At 38.2% G+C, this 14715-nt stretch overlaps 1 protein-coding gene across 8 annotated transcripts in view; it reads right to left on the bottom strand.

Moving 5' to 3' along the window:
* Positions 1 to 3519: 3519 nt before the first annotated feature.
* Positions 3520 to 14715, bottom strand: part of ACVR1C (activin A receptor type 1C) — a 1029031-nt gene continuing 1017835 nt past the window's right edge. For all 8 annotated transcript variants that reach the window (XM_044074849.1, XM_044074848.1, XM_044074841.1 and 5 more), the window contains one exon: positions 3520 to 3856. In XM_044074849.1, the coding sequence (XP_043930784.1) occupies positions 3731 to 3856 (126 nt within the window). In that variant the 3' untranslated portion in view covers positions 3520 to 3730. The remainder of the gene's footprint in view (positions 3857 to 14715) is intronic.

Genomic DNA, 14715 nt, shown 5'->3' on the forward strand with positions numbered 1-14715 from the left:
CTTGTTAGTGGGAGGATACTTTGAACATGGATAGTTTCTAACACTGACCATTCCTTATAGCTTTCATCCTTGTTTGTTATTATGATCACTCAAAAGCAGGCTGCAGTTCTAATTCTGGTTACTCTTTTCGACTTAGACATATGTGATTTATTGTTTTGGTGAGACTTTAAAAGAAGGATTTAAGCTTTCTTGTCTAAAGAACAACCAGCTATTAGAACCAGAAGAGAGTCCTTGAATCAAGAGCATCTGGTTCATGTAAACCTCTGCTTGATATTTAGGAATTACTCACATTCTAATTCACAAGCATTTCAAAGTCTTAAGGACAACCCAGTGGCTTCAGAGAGGTCTACCATTCTGATTCTTATGGGATTAAAGTGGAGAAGGTCACTATTGTAGGATGAAGGTGCAGATTCCATACATAATCACTTATGATGATAATATGTCTTGTGATGTGGTCAGAAAGGATTTTTAGACACAGGAAGTTGAACATAAATAAGTAAATAAATTTTTCTATGAATTTCTAATAGATTTTAAGGATAATCAAAAGATTAAAAGATAACACAACAGTGTTGCATATATAGCAGATGTTCCTTGTATGGATAGCGATGGCTCATATGTGGTCAAATGTCATGAAATATGTTATACTGTGCTGCAAAAATGCAATATCTCTTTTTCAGCTTCCCAAAAGCTAAATGTTTTCATGCATATATATATTATTGTTCTAGATACTTCTGGACATTGCTTTTGATGACTGTCAGGAAATTTCTAAATTATTTTCCATCTCCACAAGCAAATACTAGGAATAAACAAGTACAATGTTTGTAAAAGTTAACAAAAACAAATTAATAAAAAAGCATGGTTGGTTATTTGTGGCTACTAGTCTTTCTGAAATAAAATGCTGTTGCCGCAGTACCCATGAAAACATGTCAACTGCACTGGCAATTGAAAATCAGTATTTTGCTTTATGATCTATGGGAAAGTATTACTTACAATTTTTTTTTATTTAAAAATATTGAAAAGGACAGTGCTGAGCTGTCGGCTTCATAAAGACAATGAATCTGTATTGAACAATATAACACGCACAAATTGTGAATAAATGTTATTGAAACATACATTGCTTTTATTTAGTGCGGAGTCCTGTAGCTAAAGTCATGATCAGTACATTCCATTCAGGGTGATTTGCCATAGTTTCAGAATGCTTTGCTGAGAAAGGCATTCTAAAGTCTTATATCATAAATGTAATGCACACATGATGGCAGGAAACAATAATGACTGTGCATCACTGGTGTAATGGAATTAATTCACTGACCAAGTCTGACAGTTAACGCTCAGCATTAAGGTAGGTATTAATGGTATGCTTCCTGTAGTCCAGGGATTGATTCCTTTGGCCTCCTTTTGCCTACTGCGTGACTTTGATGAAGTCATTTAAATAGACAGTGCTCTGACATAATTGAAAAATTGGGCTAGACTTTTTAGTGGCCTACTGGATCACATGGTTATTAACTAACTTTGAGTTCTGTGAACAAAATGTGCTTCCTATAACTTACAAAAGCTATAATTAGTTTTATTATTATTATTGTTATTATTATTATTATTATTATTATTCAAGCAGTACTTTTTTTGGTGGCAAAAGTGCAACCAGGAACCAGACTGTGTCTTACTGCACAGTTTGTATTTTAAAAAGTGCAAGTTCTGGGCAGCACCACAGGAGTGGTAAGATAATTATATCACATCAATTTAAATATTCCTCTTCATGACTGTTAACAATATTATAATGTATTAATATATTAATTAAGGTCCCATGCAGTACTCATACATGAATGGTCTAACTAAAATTGAGGACTAGTCATATGCTTTATTAATTATATAGGTGACAGTATAGCACGCCATGCAGGTATATGTGTCTACAGATGTTTCTTGAAACTCTGAGGATTATAATTGCATTCTTCATAATTATGAGGCTGTCAGAGCAGAATTAGGGGAATATATGCCAAGTTGATGGTCCACAGAGTGGTATAACTGGTAGTATTGATTTAAAATTTAACAAATGTTTTAACAGGTTATATCAGATTTTAAAATATTACTACCCTGTATCATGATAATATACTTCTACACGAGGGGTATATAATAGTATAACACAAACAAAGCACAAGTTTGCAACACAAAGCATTGTGAAGAGGGACCTTAAGTAGAAGCAGGAATTGAACCACAAAAAAGAACCACATTTTAAGAACTGTAATTTTACAACAAATATCTCTTCCAGTCAAGTCATCAGATTTGTCTTGCAGGCAACTGCATTTCTTATTTTAATATTTAAAATTATATCTGTGTCACTGTTGAAACACTTCTGTGAAGAAATCATACCACATGAGCAAGCAACCCTCAAGTTATTCCTTTAGACAAGACAGTGCTGTGTACTGAGATAATGTGAAATAAAACACCTTCTGTGATGAAATTCAAATGTTGTGTCAGACAAAATACTGTTTTTGGTTTGCTTGTTTCCCTTTTGTCGGTACATTTTTGAACTTGTTGACACTGCAAGGATTTAAAACCCATGCAAGGTACTACCTCATAGACCAATCTCCTCATAAACAAATACTGTTTAAATTTCTTTTACATATCTGTCATGCATGCACACACACATGTATATTCTCACATTTTTAGAATAAATGTGCAAGTGTTGCAACTGAAGCTCTCTCTCTATGTATATATATTTATCAAACTATTTGTTTAACTACTTGGTTTCCTATCCATTTGAATACATCAGTCTCTAAAATTATAATGTAATAATACTTCTACATTTTACATTAAAGAACTCTGTGTATTCAAATAATCCTGCATGTATATGTTTTTATAATATACAGTGGCATTAATCAAAATACCAGGTGTAAATTTTTCCAAATGAGTCAAAAGGTGCATGCATGCCTACGTGAATATGCTACAGTAGACCGCAAACATATGGATTTCTATTCTGTGGAGGAGTGTTTCTATTTGATTTTTGCAACATAAATTCATAGATTAGTAGTAGGCTAACTGCCCTTGTGGGCCATTTTAAGCCTAACCAATTGCTTAATGTGAGAATCAAACCCTGCACCTTGGTGTTTGTTTAGGTAAACATCTTAACCATTATGGCAACCTCCTATACTTTACCATTTATAACATTACTTACTTACTGAATTTAAGTTCCTGCCAATATTCAGAAAGGGACAAACCAGCATGAGAACATCAGCACTGGAAAAGCTGCTTACCTACTGATGTGTATATCTTGTTTGACTGACATCAAAACAATTATTTACCTTAACATAGAACTGAGAGGTAAAATCATCAGACATTAACATTTCTGATAACCTACAGATACTCATTCATGATAAATTTTGCTTCAGTAATTACAACGTGCTTCAAATATGCAGTTTGTATAATTAAGGCTTAACTTTTCATATTATCATGTGAGCATTTCTTTCATTAATGAGACTTTTGCATGTCCTTGATATGACACAATTAAAAATAAAATATGGTAAATGTTCTTTTGTTTCTTGTGTCAGTACCCCAAGTACAATCAAACCTGTCAGTGAGCTACCTTGTAAGGGCAATACATTGCAGGTGTTTCCTTTGGTAGTTCAGTCAAAGCAATATCTTTATATGGTTTGGGCACTTAAACATTTTCTGAGGTAGTCTAGTCGCACTTGATTATGTATGGCATCTTTTCAGAACCGCTGTCACATTATCCTTATTAGACTTTAGTATCTTCTTGTACCATAAGTTGTGATACGGTCTTCTTAATGCGTAGTGCGGTCAGTCGAGCAGCTGCATTTGCATACCAACACTCACGCATTACTCGGGCCATCACTCTAAGTGCCTGGAGAAACAACAACAAGAAAGGTAAAAAAATCAAACAATAGTTCTTGCTGTTTCTACAAGCCTTCATTTGTCATTATAAATAGGTGATTACCTGGAGGCATTAGGCATTACTGGCGTAAATTATGGTGCATTTCTATCTGAGGAGTGAGAGGCGCACCTTATATCAGTAAACTGCATGCTGCATAATAAACATGAAGTACTCAGTAAATACTATATGCCCATGCAGTCTCTTATTTCTGCTTTGCAAAGAAGAAAAAATAAGAAAAGTAAATTAACTTTGGAATAAATAAAAAGATTAACAGGAACTTAAAGCAATATAAACCTGCCTCTAAGGGAAAAAAAAAAGAATTAAACTGCTTTTTGTTTGAAATTGTGAGTAGTAGAAAGAAAGAAGAAAAGAAACTGTGTGTGTGTGTGTGTGTGTGTGTGTGTGTGTGTGTGTGTGTGTGTGTGTGTGTGTGTGTGTGTGTGTGTGTGTGTGCATGTGTGTATTCCTGTTCATGTGTGTGTGTGTGTGTGTGTGTGTGTGTGTGTGTGTGTGTGTGTGTGTGTGTGTGTGTGTGTGCTAGCACTCCACTTGATATTCTGAAAAGTCTTCTTTATAATACCATTTAATTCTACCATCCATGCCATTCCTTTAAAACATTGTATTACTTCCTCCCATGTATAATGCTATGGCCACAAATTATTCATCTCCAAGTACTTGTATATATGTTTATGCACAAAAGCTATCCTAGTGACAGGGTTAGGCTTGGTTAAAACTAAGCATTCAATTACCTACTAAAATAGGATCCAGAAGCAGGGGGAAAAACTGGAGTTAACAGTCCTAAAATAGAAATGTGGCACATAAATTCTGAAATAAAAATAAATCCATATAAACTTCACAGGAAGAATGTTTCTTCGCTGGATGGAGATGCAGGTCTTTCCACAAGGAAGAATAATTTCCAGTCACTGAAAAATTCAGCCCTGAAAATGCCAGCCTGGTAAGCTGAACTGAATTAGATATTGCTCTACCGCCATGCCTGTTTAAACTGTATTACAGCAGGATAATTCTTGGCTTTCCATGGTTCCATAAAATGACAGAATTTCCTTATTCCATTTCTAATGATATTCATTAGGAATAGTTAATACCAGAGTCCTTATAAATCATAAAGACCTTGGAATATTCCAACTTCCACAGTAAATGCCCAAACGTGGCAAGAAGATATGCTTGGGATGGATGGTCTCTCATACAGCTGTGTATTAATTCCTCTAGTTTCATCGGTCTTAGATAGTTGATACATACAGCCCACAGACTAATCTTACTGCTGCAAAAAGCATTCGGGGAGTGACTGTCTATCCTATAATAATCAATTTTGTTTATTCATTTTGTATCTTGTTTAGATGGCAAATGATTATAGAGCTTGCACAAACATAGCTATTGTTATATCTGGGAGAAAAGCATTAATGCCATGCCATCTATAAACAGCAAGCGTTCTCCAAAGGTTTCAGTGATTTTACTAGATGCTGCTGAGGTCTGGATTAATTCAAAGCAAAGAAGATGCCAATGAGATCACGGCCCTAATAAATAGTACTAGAGCTACAAGACATCTTTGTCAGATTCCTCTCTTAATTTCTAACATGTTAAAAGTAAAATACCTAACTATGACCATAATGAAGGACCACTGTTATGTAGAAGAGAGGGAGAGAGAGAGAGAGAGAGAGAGACATTTAACAGTACCATTAACTATAAGAATCCAAAGGTGCATCAATTCCTCTAAGTTACATGTTTTTTTTTGTAATGAGTGACATCACCATTCCAACCTCCATCATTTTTTTTGTTTCTATCCACTGGCTTAATCAGGAAGTGTTCCCCATATGTTTCTACCATGGACATAGCCCCAGGTCTGTAGGTAGTGTAACCTTTAACATAGAGGCATAACGTCCAATGAACATCTTACAGATTATACTCAACAAAGCAATGAGATAATGGCTACTAGACAGGGATAGGAGCACAACTTCATTTCAGTGGAGTCAGTAGTACCTGCTTCAAAGACATGGGCAAGACTATAGGTTCTACAGTAACAACAAAAGTACACCAGGACAATCCCAGGGCTTATTGAGGAATCTTATTACAGTTTTCGATAGGTAGCCTACTTTGTCATTAGGCCCTTGGATCCTTAGGGGCTTTCACTTACAAATAATTTGCACAAACTCCACTTTTGCTATTTCAGTTGAAAAAGAGTTTTTTTCGACATTCAAAAATCAATTGACAACATTGTAACAGCTGTTGTCATCTGTCTGACTGACATGCACTCTGTTTGACCCTATCTCTCTTCATTATAGTCCTTAGAAATGACTTCTTAAAATCTCCATGTGCTCATACATACTTTTGTACATGTAAGTGCTTTATGTTGTGCCTGCAAGTTTTTTAGATTCTTCTGGCAAGTGTGTCATAAGGCTTGCTCTGTTTTTCTGACCTTGACTTATACAGTAAACTTTCATCCATTTCATATAGGGGGTGGTGAATACTGCATTTGATTATGCATGTCTAACAAGATGTTAAAGACTTCCATAAAGTCTTCTTATCACATACAATATGGGAGGTGTCTCTCCAACTGCTCATATAAGTTTTCACATATGGTGATTAAGGACCAGAAGTGTTATGCATATCTGAAGCAGGCTTGAGGATAGCTGAACTGTCTCACTCATTACTCCATCTTCTATTCAAGGTCATGACAGCAAACTGCACATATTTTAGGACAGTTCCTATGAACCTTGGTAGATCTTGGCGGCTAAAGGAATGATTAAATCAACACATTGTGTGGATCAAGACACAGAGTCCAAACTGTTGTGAAATAATCACTGACAGCTTCATGACAAGCAGATTAAGGTCTCAGCAACCTGGAAAGAAGTTGCAAGAACAGGATGAGGAAATGTTAACAAGCTGCTGAGTACATTTTGAAGGTCAGAGGGTGCAGAGCAACTCAAAAAAACATAGATTAGAAGTACAACAAAGAATGTAGATGGTATGTGTAAGAAATAGTATAACATAAAGGAAGAGGATGTGAACCTATAAAATAAATGATGTTATAATATAGACCCATAACTAAATACTACCTAGCTCCCATTATCACATACCCTGTTCATTTGAACAAGAATGTTATTTTTTGGGGAAAAAAGTGGCTTAGACAACACTCCTGAGAAAGATTCATTGACTTACCATAATAATAGGTATCAAAACTGTAATTTGCTAAGTCATGTAAAGGCTATGAGATTTGTCTGTATTGAATGAAAGCACTTAATCTGATGTCAATAAATGACAATTTTGATATGGATTAACACAGTTATTTGTCATTAAGCCATTTTTCTTTCTTTTCTTCTTTTTTTTTTTGTGAGATTTTTTTTTTTCTTTTCTTTTCCGTAGGGAGTAAAGCATTATTCACCTTATTGATGTTCTTTTACAAAATGTTGATTCATCATTACTAATTAAATATGCATAAATAGTGAGAGAGGAAATACAGATAAAAAAGGAGCTTGGATTGATAATGATATTGGATTGATATTGTGGAGCAGAGCAAATGCAACACATATTTTCCTGTTTTAATTGCAGTTATTTTACTTTCTTCCTTATGTTAGAAACATTTCAGCACCTTTTATTTTTCAAATTATTTTATTGTCTGCTCCATTTTAAAACAACTGTAATTATATTCACCTTACTATTTGATAAGATTTATAAGGACTTGCAAACTGTTTGACATTACTGGGACACAGGAAGAGACATTACTGGAGGACAGGAAGTGCTGTTAGAAGGAAATATTTTTTTTGAAATGTGTTTGTATATGTTTGTATATACAGGTGCAGGAATATGTGCTTGTTGAAATTCTGAGGATCATAATTGCAATCCATAGGAATAAGAAACTACTAGACCCATTCATTATGAGGGAACACATACTATGTTCACAGCTGCAGTACATTGAAATACTCCTCTTACCCTGAAGTGAGTGGCTTTAGTGTTAGTATATATAATTAGTGGGTGTAAGAATTACAGAGGGGCTTTCCCCTTCCAAAATTATTTTAGGTAGTGTAACCTTAGGTTTTACTGTTTCTATCATATTGAAGGAATTTAATTTTTTTTCTGTTTATAGGATCTGCAGTTTGGAAAGTCTGCAGGTATAACTCCTAAGAATAGGGCTATTACACTATCATCCACCAAGTTTTGAATGGGCATAGCAAAAGTTCAAAGCACAGACCATAATAAATGAAGTGCATATGTAGGTTGAAACCTGCACAGACCATAATGAATGACGTGCATATGTAGGTTGGAAACTAACATACGCTCACTGTAGTCACATAAATAAGACAGAGTATGGGGGATGCATTTTATGTGCGCTTCTATGTGGTGTGTGTGTGTGTGTGTGTGTGTGTGTGTGTGTGTGTGTGTGTGTGTGTGTGTGTGTGTGTGTGTGTGTGTGTGTGTGTGTGTTTGTGTGTGTTTGTTTATTTATTTGCACTTTACATTTCAAAACAATTAAGTTGCATTATGCATGTTTTCCAGAAGGGATGGGTATATGGCTTTTGCTCATGGTGGACTATACAGCACATGTCCACAGACACTTCATCAAAAGTAAAAATCACATCATTTTCTTGAAAGAAGTTTCTCTCACTGGATTTTTGCTTAAGCCACCCTCCCCCTTCCATTTAGTGTCATATGTACAATGCACATTACATGAAGACAAAGTTATAAACATCAAACAAAAAAATCCAAACCAGCCCAGAAGTTAAAAATGTTGAAACACAGGTGCCCAGTAGGAAGGTAGCTGGAATAAAGAAGCTGAACCACAACAAAGTAAAATCTTCTTTTTTAATACAAAATGGTGAGTGCTTTCGCAATGGTAACCATTGCTTCATCAGACAGCTCATTCAAATAGCAACAGCACTTAAATACTTTAATTCATTACTAAAACAACCAATCCTACCACTCAAAGTTAATTCAGCACTCAGCAATCAATTAATTACTATGGTTACATTTTGCCCTTAGTTAATTGCTGACGTTCCTGTGTTACCCATATCATACTTGGATAATTAGGTGACTTCCTTGTTCACTGTGAGACAGGGAACTCTGAGAAGCCTATCTGTCCCTGTAGGAGTGGTCCCAGCCCAGCAACTTGTAGCTCATTGGCCATTTTGGGCTAATTTCTATCCTTTTTGATCTCCCTAGTATAAAAACCGCTTAGCATGGTTTTGAGCAGGTTTGCACACCGCACAGTGCTGTTTAGCTGTGGTTAAACTATTCCAGGCTCCATGAAGTCTGCACTTCAGTTTTTCCCTTGAAACTTGAAACACTTCAACCCAGCACTAGAAATAAGGCAATTTAAGACCGGCACTTATTAAAACTCACTAAAACTAGCACTAGCTTACAGCTTGCACTTCAGCACTATACTCAGGAAGTATAAGGCTCCTTACTCATCCAATCAGCAATACAGTCCCAACCATCTATTCAGGCATGTTCAAGGGACAGCTTCAGGTGTGCTCTCCAGTCCAGCTGGTGAATCTGTGCATCCTGAGGCAATGTTACAATTGCCTCATGTACACAGACAACCCCCTCCTCCTCCCAACCAACACAAACATATGTGAGAGATGCAGCTACACAGCCAAACTGGAGGCTAAGCTCTCTCAACCCACGACTGAATCAACCAGTCACAAGGAGAAGGGCAACACTAGCACCACATTACCAGACTCACACAGACCAGCCATAGCTGCACCAGAAAACAACTCTCAAAAACACGCAAAAACATACTCGGAGGCTCTAAATAAGAACCTGCCTAAACAACAGAGACCTCCTAAGCATACACTCAAGCAACCCCCACCCCACAACAGAAACCAGGTAACACATACGTCACAATGTCAGTGTGCCAAGCAAAAACAACCCCTAAGGCTAAATAACACACCTAACACACTAGTAATCGGTGATTCTATCATCAGGCACACAGACGTCCCACTCACTAGACTGAACAAGGAGAAGGTTACTGTAAGCTGCCTGTCGGGTGCCAGAATCTGCCACATAACACATGCACTCAGGTCACTCCACAACAAGTACAAATATGACTCTGTCATTGTACATGTTGGCGTAAATGACCTGAGACGTACCTCCCTGGACTACAGGAAAAGAGACATGGAGGAGCTCTCTGACCATGTAGCCCAGGCTGGTATGACTCTGACTCTGAGTAGCATCCTGCCCTCACCCAAAATTATGCCAGCATACGAAGAAAAAATTATCCGTTTCAACAATTGGTTAAACTACTGGTGTCATTCAAAGGGGACCCAGTACTTGTCAGCCTGGGACGACATGCTTGACAAGCCACTTTGCTTCACCAGAGACAGCTTCCACCTGTCGCCCCCTGGGCTTTCGAATACTGGCCAGGACTCTTGCTGCCCCAATACTGCCTTTTTTGGGCAAGGCTCAAAAGACAAACCCGCCTCCATAAACAACAATAATAAACAAAAACTGAGGGTAATGCTGCTCAATGCCAGAAGTCTAAACCTCAAAATGCACACACTCAAAGCTCTCCTTAGTATGGAAAAAATCGACGTATGTGCAGTGACAGAAACCTGGTTCAAGGCTCCAGAGAGCACCCCAGCACAACCAGGCTATAACTCCTACCATACCTTTAGGTCCCAAAACCAGGACTGGAACACAAAAGGAGGGGGTGTGTCCATGTTCATCAAGAACACCCACACCTCCAGGTTAGTAGCACAGCACATGTAATCTGAGACCATCCAAGTGCAATTGACAGCAGGTAAACTGACTGTTCAATTTATAGCTTGCTACAGATCTCCCACCTTGTCTCAGGACCCTCACGCAGCATTCCTGAGAAGATTAGAAAGTATGAAGATTCTACCCAACACCATGCTACTGGGTGAATTCAACTATCCAAACATTGACTGGGAAAACTACTAAAGTGCAAATGCCCTAGCCCAATGCTTCCTTGAGTTTATAAACTCAAATGCCCTTGAACAGCTGGTCACCACTCCCACAAGAAGTGACAACATACTGGACCTGGTCATCACCAACATAGGGAACCTATGTTCCACACCTCAGGTAAACTCGTCATTGGTAAGATCAGATCACAAACTAATCACACTGGACATCCACATCCCGACCCCCCCCCCCCCAGTCAAGGAAATCAAGGTAAAAAACTTCTCTAAAGCCAACTTTACACTCCTCAAGACCGAGGTGGGAAGTTTTAAAGCTCCCAATCAAATGGAAAATGATGACCCATCGACAGAATCCTTTACAAGTGCATTCTATGAACACCTTCAAGAATGCATGGACTGAGCCATCCCAAGTAACAACAACTCCTCAAAAAAAGAGGAAGCCAGTCTGGTGGACCCCGGCCATAAATAAACTTTACAACAGAAGGAGGAAACTCCTGCAAGATAGAACAAAATCCCAAAATAAGAAGGCATCTCTGATTAACACCAGTAAAAAACTGCACTCCCTCATTAAATCATCCAAGGCCAACTTCAAAAGAAAAATAGCCAATGACTCTAAGGATAACCACAAGGCCTTCTTTAACTATGTCAAGAGTCTAGCGGCAAACTCTCAGATATGCTCCGAGCTAGTGCATAATGGCCATAAATACACTGAACCAACCGACATTGCCAACATCCTGGCTGACAAGTTCAGTGCAAACTTCACCCCCCTCTCCACCAAAGGGGCTAGCACCCATCCCAGAAGAATGTGGCGCTCCAGATATCTCAGACACAGAAGTAAAGACAGCCCTTGCAAAGGCCAAAAACACAGCATCAATGGGACCAGATGCTATCTCAGGTTGTGTCTTACACAAGCTTCAAAATGAACTAACCCCCCATCTCAAATAACTATTCAAACTCAGCCCCTCTACAGGCTATTTACCCAAAGAATGGTGTACAGCAACAGTCGTACCACTCCACAAAGGTGGTGCCACAACTGACCCTGGGAAATATCACCCTATAAGCTTGACTAGCTTGGTCTGCAAAGCCATGGAATGCATTATCATGGAGCTCATTAACAGGGACATTGGGAACCTCCAGACACTGGACCCCACCCAGTTCGGCTTTGTTAAAGGCAGATCTTGCCTCCTGAACTTGTTCAACTTCTTTGAAACAGTCACCAAAGCCACAGATGAAGGGAAGGTGATCCACACAGCATATCTGGACCTCACTAAGGCATTCAACACCATCCCACACTCAGGAATCATAGACAAACTCACCAGCTTAAATATCAACCCCTATGTCACGAGATGGGTTGCCAATTGGCTCTCAGACAGAACCCACATGGTAAGAGTGGCAGGCGCCATGTCTGACTCTAAACCAGTCACAAGCGGAGTCCCGCAGGGCTCAGTCCTGGGACCCCTCCTGTTTGGTATATATTTCTCCGATGTACAGGCAAAGGCGGAGGGACTGTGGCTAACCAAGTTCGCAGATGACTGTAAATTGGGTGCAATAATTGACTCTCCAGCTGACACAGACATCCTGCAAAAGGGTCTCACAGAGGCAAACACCTGGTGTTATAGTCACGGCTTCAAGCTAAATGCCAAAAAATGCATAGTAATCCCATTTGGGAAAAACAAAGTACCTACAAACTACCGCATAGATGGGAATCCACTAAGTACAGAAGAAGTAATTAGGGACCTGGGTACCCAAGTAGATAGCATGCTCTCCTTTGATAACTACATAGCCAAAACAGTCAGGAAATCCTTCTATGTGGCACACCTGATCACAAAGGGTTTCTCATCCAGATCCAAGGAGGTGATTGTGCCCCTTTACTCCTCACTCATTAGGCCCATAATAGAGTACAATGCCCCATTTGGGATGTACCTCACTAGACACCTGCAACAACTAGAAAGACCACAGAAGTACCTCACTAAGAGGATTAAGGGCCTTAAACAATTACCCTATGAAGCACGACTAAAAAAGCTCCAGCTCTTCTCAGTCACTTACCATCTGCTCAGAGGTGACCTTTGTCTGACCTATAGGGCCATGTCAAACCCTGAACTAATGGACATGCTTCACCTCAACAAAATGAGATCCCTCAGAACCACTCATTCTAGCGACTTGAACCTATGTACAACAATAAACAGGACATGCTGGAGGGATAGATTCCTGTCCCAGCGACTCCCCTCACTCTGGAATAGAATCCCAATCCATATTCAACAGAGCTCCTCTCTGACCCTCTTCAAGAGAAATCTTGATGAGTGGATGGGTAATCATAAGTTCTACCCTGGAATCACTTCAGGAGCCCTGTTGACAGAGGCCCAGGTTACTAATCTAATGGGGAGGTGAAAGCCATCACTCTGTGGCTAGGCTTATAAATGCCCATGGGCAGATAGCCTAGTACTTTCCTATGAACCTATGAACGTCAGAAAAACACTGTTTAAAAAACACATGCACAAAATGTAAAAACAAGAACATGTGGATGAATATAAATAAAATACATAAAAAAAGTCAATGAATAAATACATATACTCATGTTCCCCATTTAGTAACTGCTTGTGTGTATGGGTATAAGCATAAAATATATGTACATTTATATAAAAATATAAAAGTATAAGCAGTACACACTCAAAAACTTAATACATATATTCTGCCAAATAAATACACATGCTGTCCACCTAGTAAATACATATGGTTTAAACATACATCTCAACAAATACTTGTCTTTAGTGATATCTATGCTAGAAGCAGCTCAAGAAATACTGTCATATTGATCCAAAGCCCTGCATGTGTTTATGTAGTCTTTTCTTGTTAAGATAGTATTATTATTATTTATTTTATTTTAACCTTCTAGATTTTAGCACTGGCTTCAATGGAACACTATCATTCAAACCCAAACCTCTGTGTGCTCCTAAATGCAAAATCCATTTTACTTCCATATTTTCAGTAGTATTGACTATGTCCCCCATCCTATTGCTGACATTCTGAATGTGTAAAACCTGAAACAACAATATGTGGTCATCCCCCTTATCCAATGTATGCTTAGCCAAAGCACTATACAGTTGCCTTTTTCTAGTGCAGTAAAGGTGATCCCTTATCCGTTCCCTAAGGTGACGGTTAGTTTTGTCAACATAGAAATGGAAACATGTTGTGCAGTGAGCTACATACACTACATTCTTAGTATTGCAATTAGCAGAATTCCTTAGCTCCCATAGAGGCCCTGTTTCAGGATGCTTAAAAAACCTTGATTCATCTATATAAATGCACTGAGTGCATTTTCCACATCTATGGGTACCATTCACTGTGCTATCCATCACAGTAGGTATCCTTGGATAGCAAAGCTGCTGTTTCAGATTTTTCTTATTTCTAAATGCAAAATGTGGTTGTCCACCCACTATGTTGGTAGTATCCTCATCTACTAACAACATATGCCAATTTTGTCATACGATGGTTTCAAACCTTTTCACATCCCTTGTATATGGTAAAACCATCGGAATGTGTGATAATGCACTATTCCTGATACCTACCCTGTCACTACCTGCTCTATCAGAGTAGTAGGGCTTAGCTTTACATTTCCTTTTTTTGTGTACATTATGGTACACCTTATCAATTTCATGTTCACTATACCCCTATTAATGAAACCTGTTCTTACCTTAGTTAACTCATTTCTATACACTTCCTCTTGACAACATAGGCGAGATGTTCTCATTGCCTGACCTCTGATTATGTTAGGAAAAATCTTAGGGTTATGCACACTATTTCTGTGTAGAAAAGATGGTCTGTAGCATTGTTTCCTATATAATTTTGTAGACCATTGGTCATTTTCTCTGTATATGGTAATATCCAGGAAGTCTAAACTCATTTCAGAACACTTCATCGTAAACTTTAAAAAGTCACTAG

The sequence above is a fragment of the Protopterus annectens genome, chromosome 6.part0 (assembly GCF_019279795.1).
Source record: "Protopterus annectens isolate FY-2018-M chromosome 6.part0, PAN1.0, whole genome shotgun sequence".
Lineage (NCBI taxonomy): Eukaryota > Metazoa > Chordata > Ceratodontiformes > Protopteridae > Protopterus > Protopterus annectens.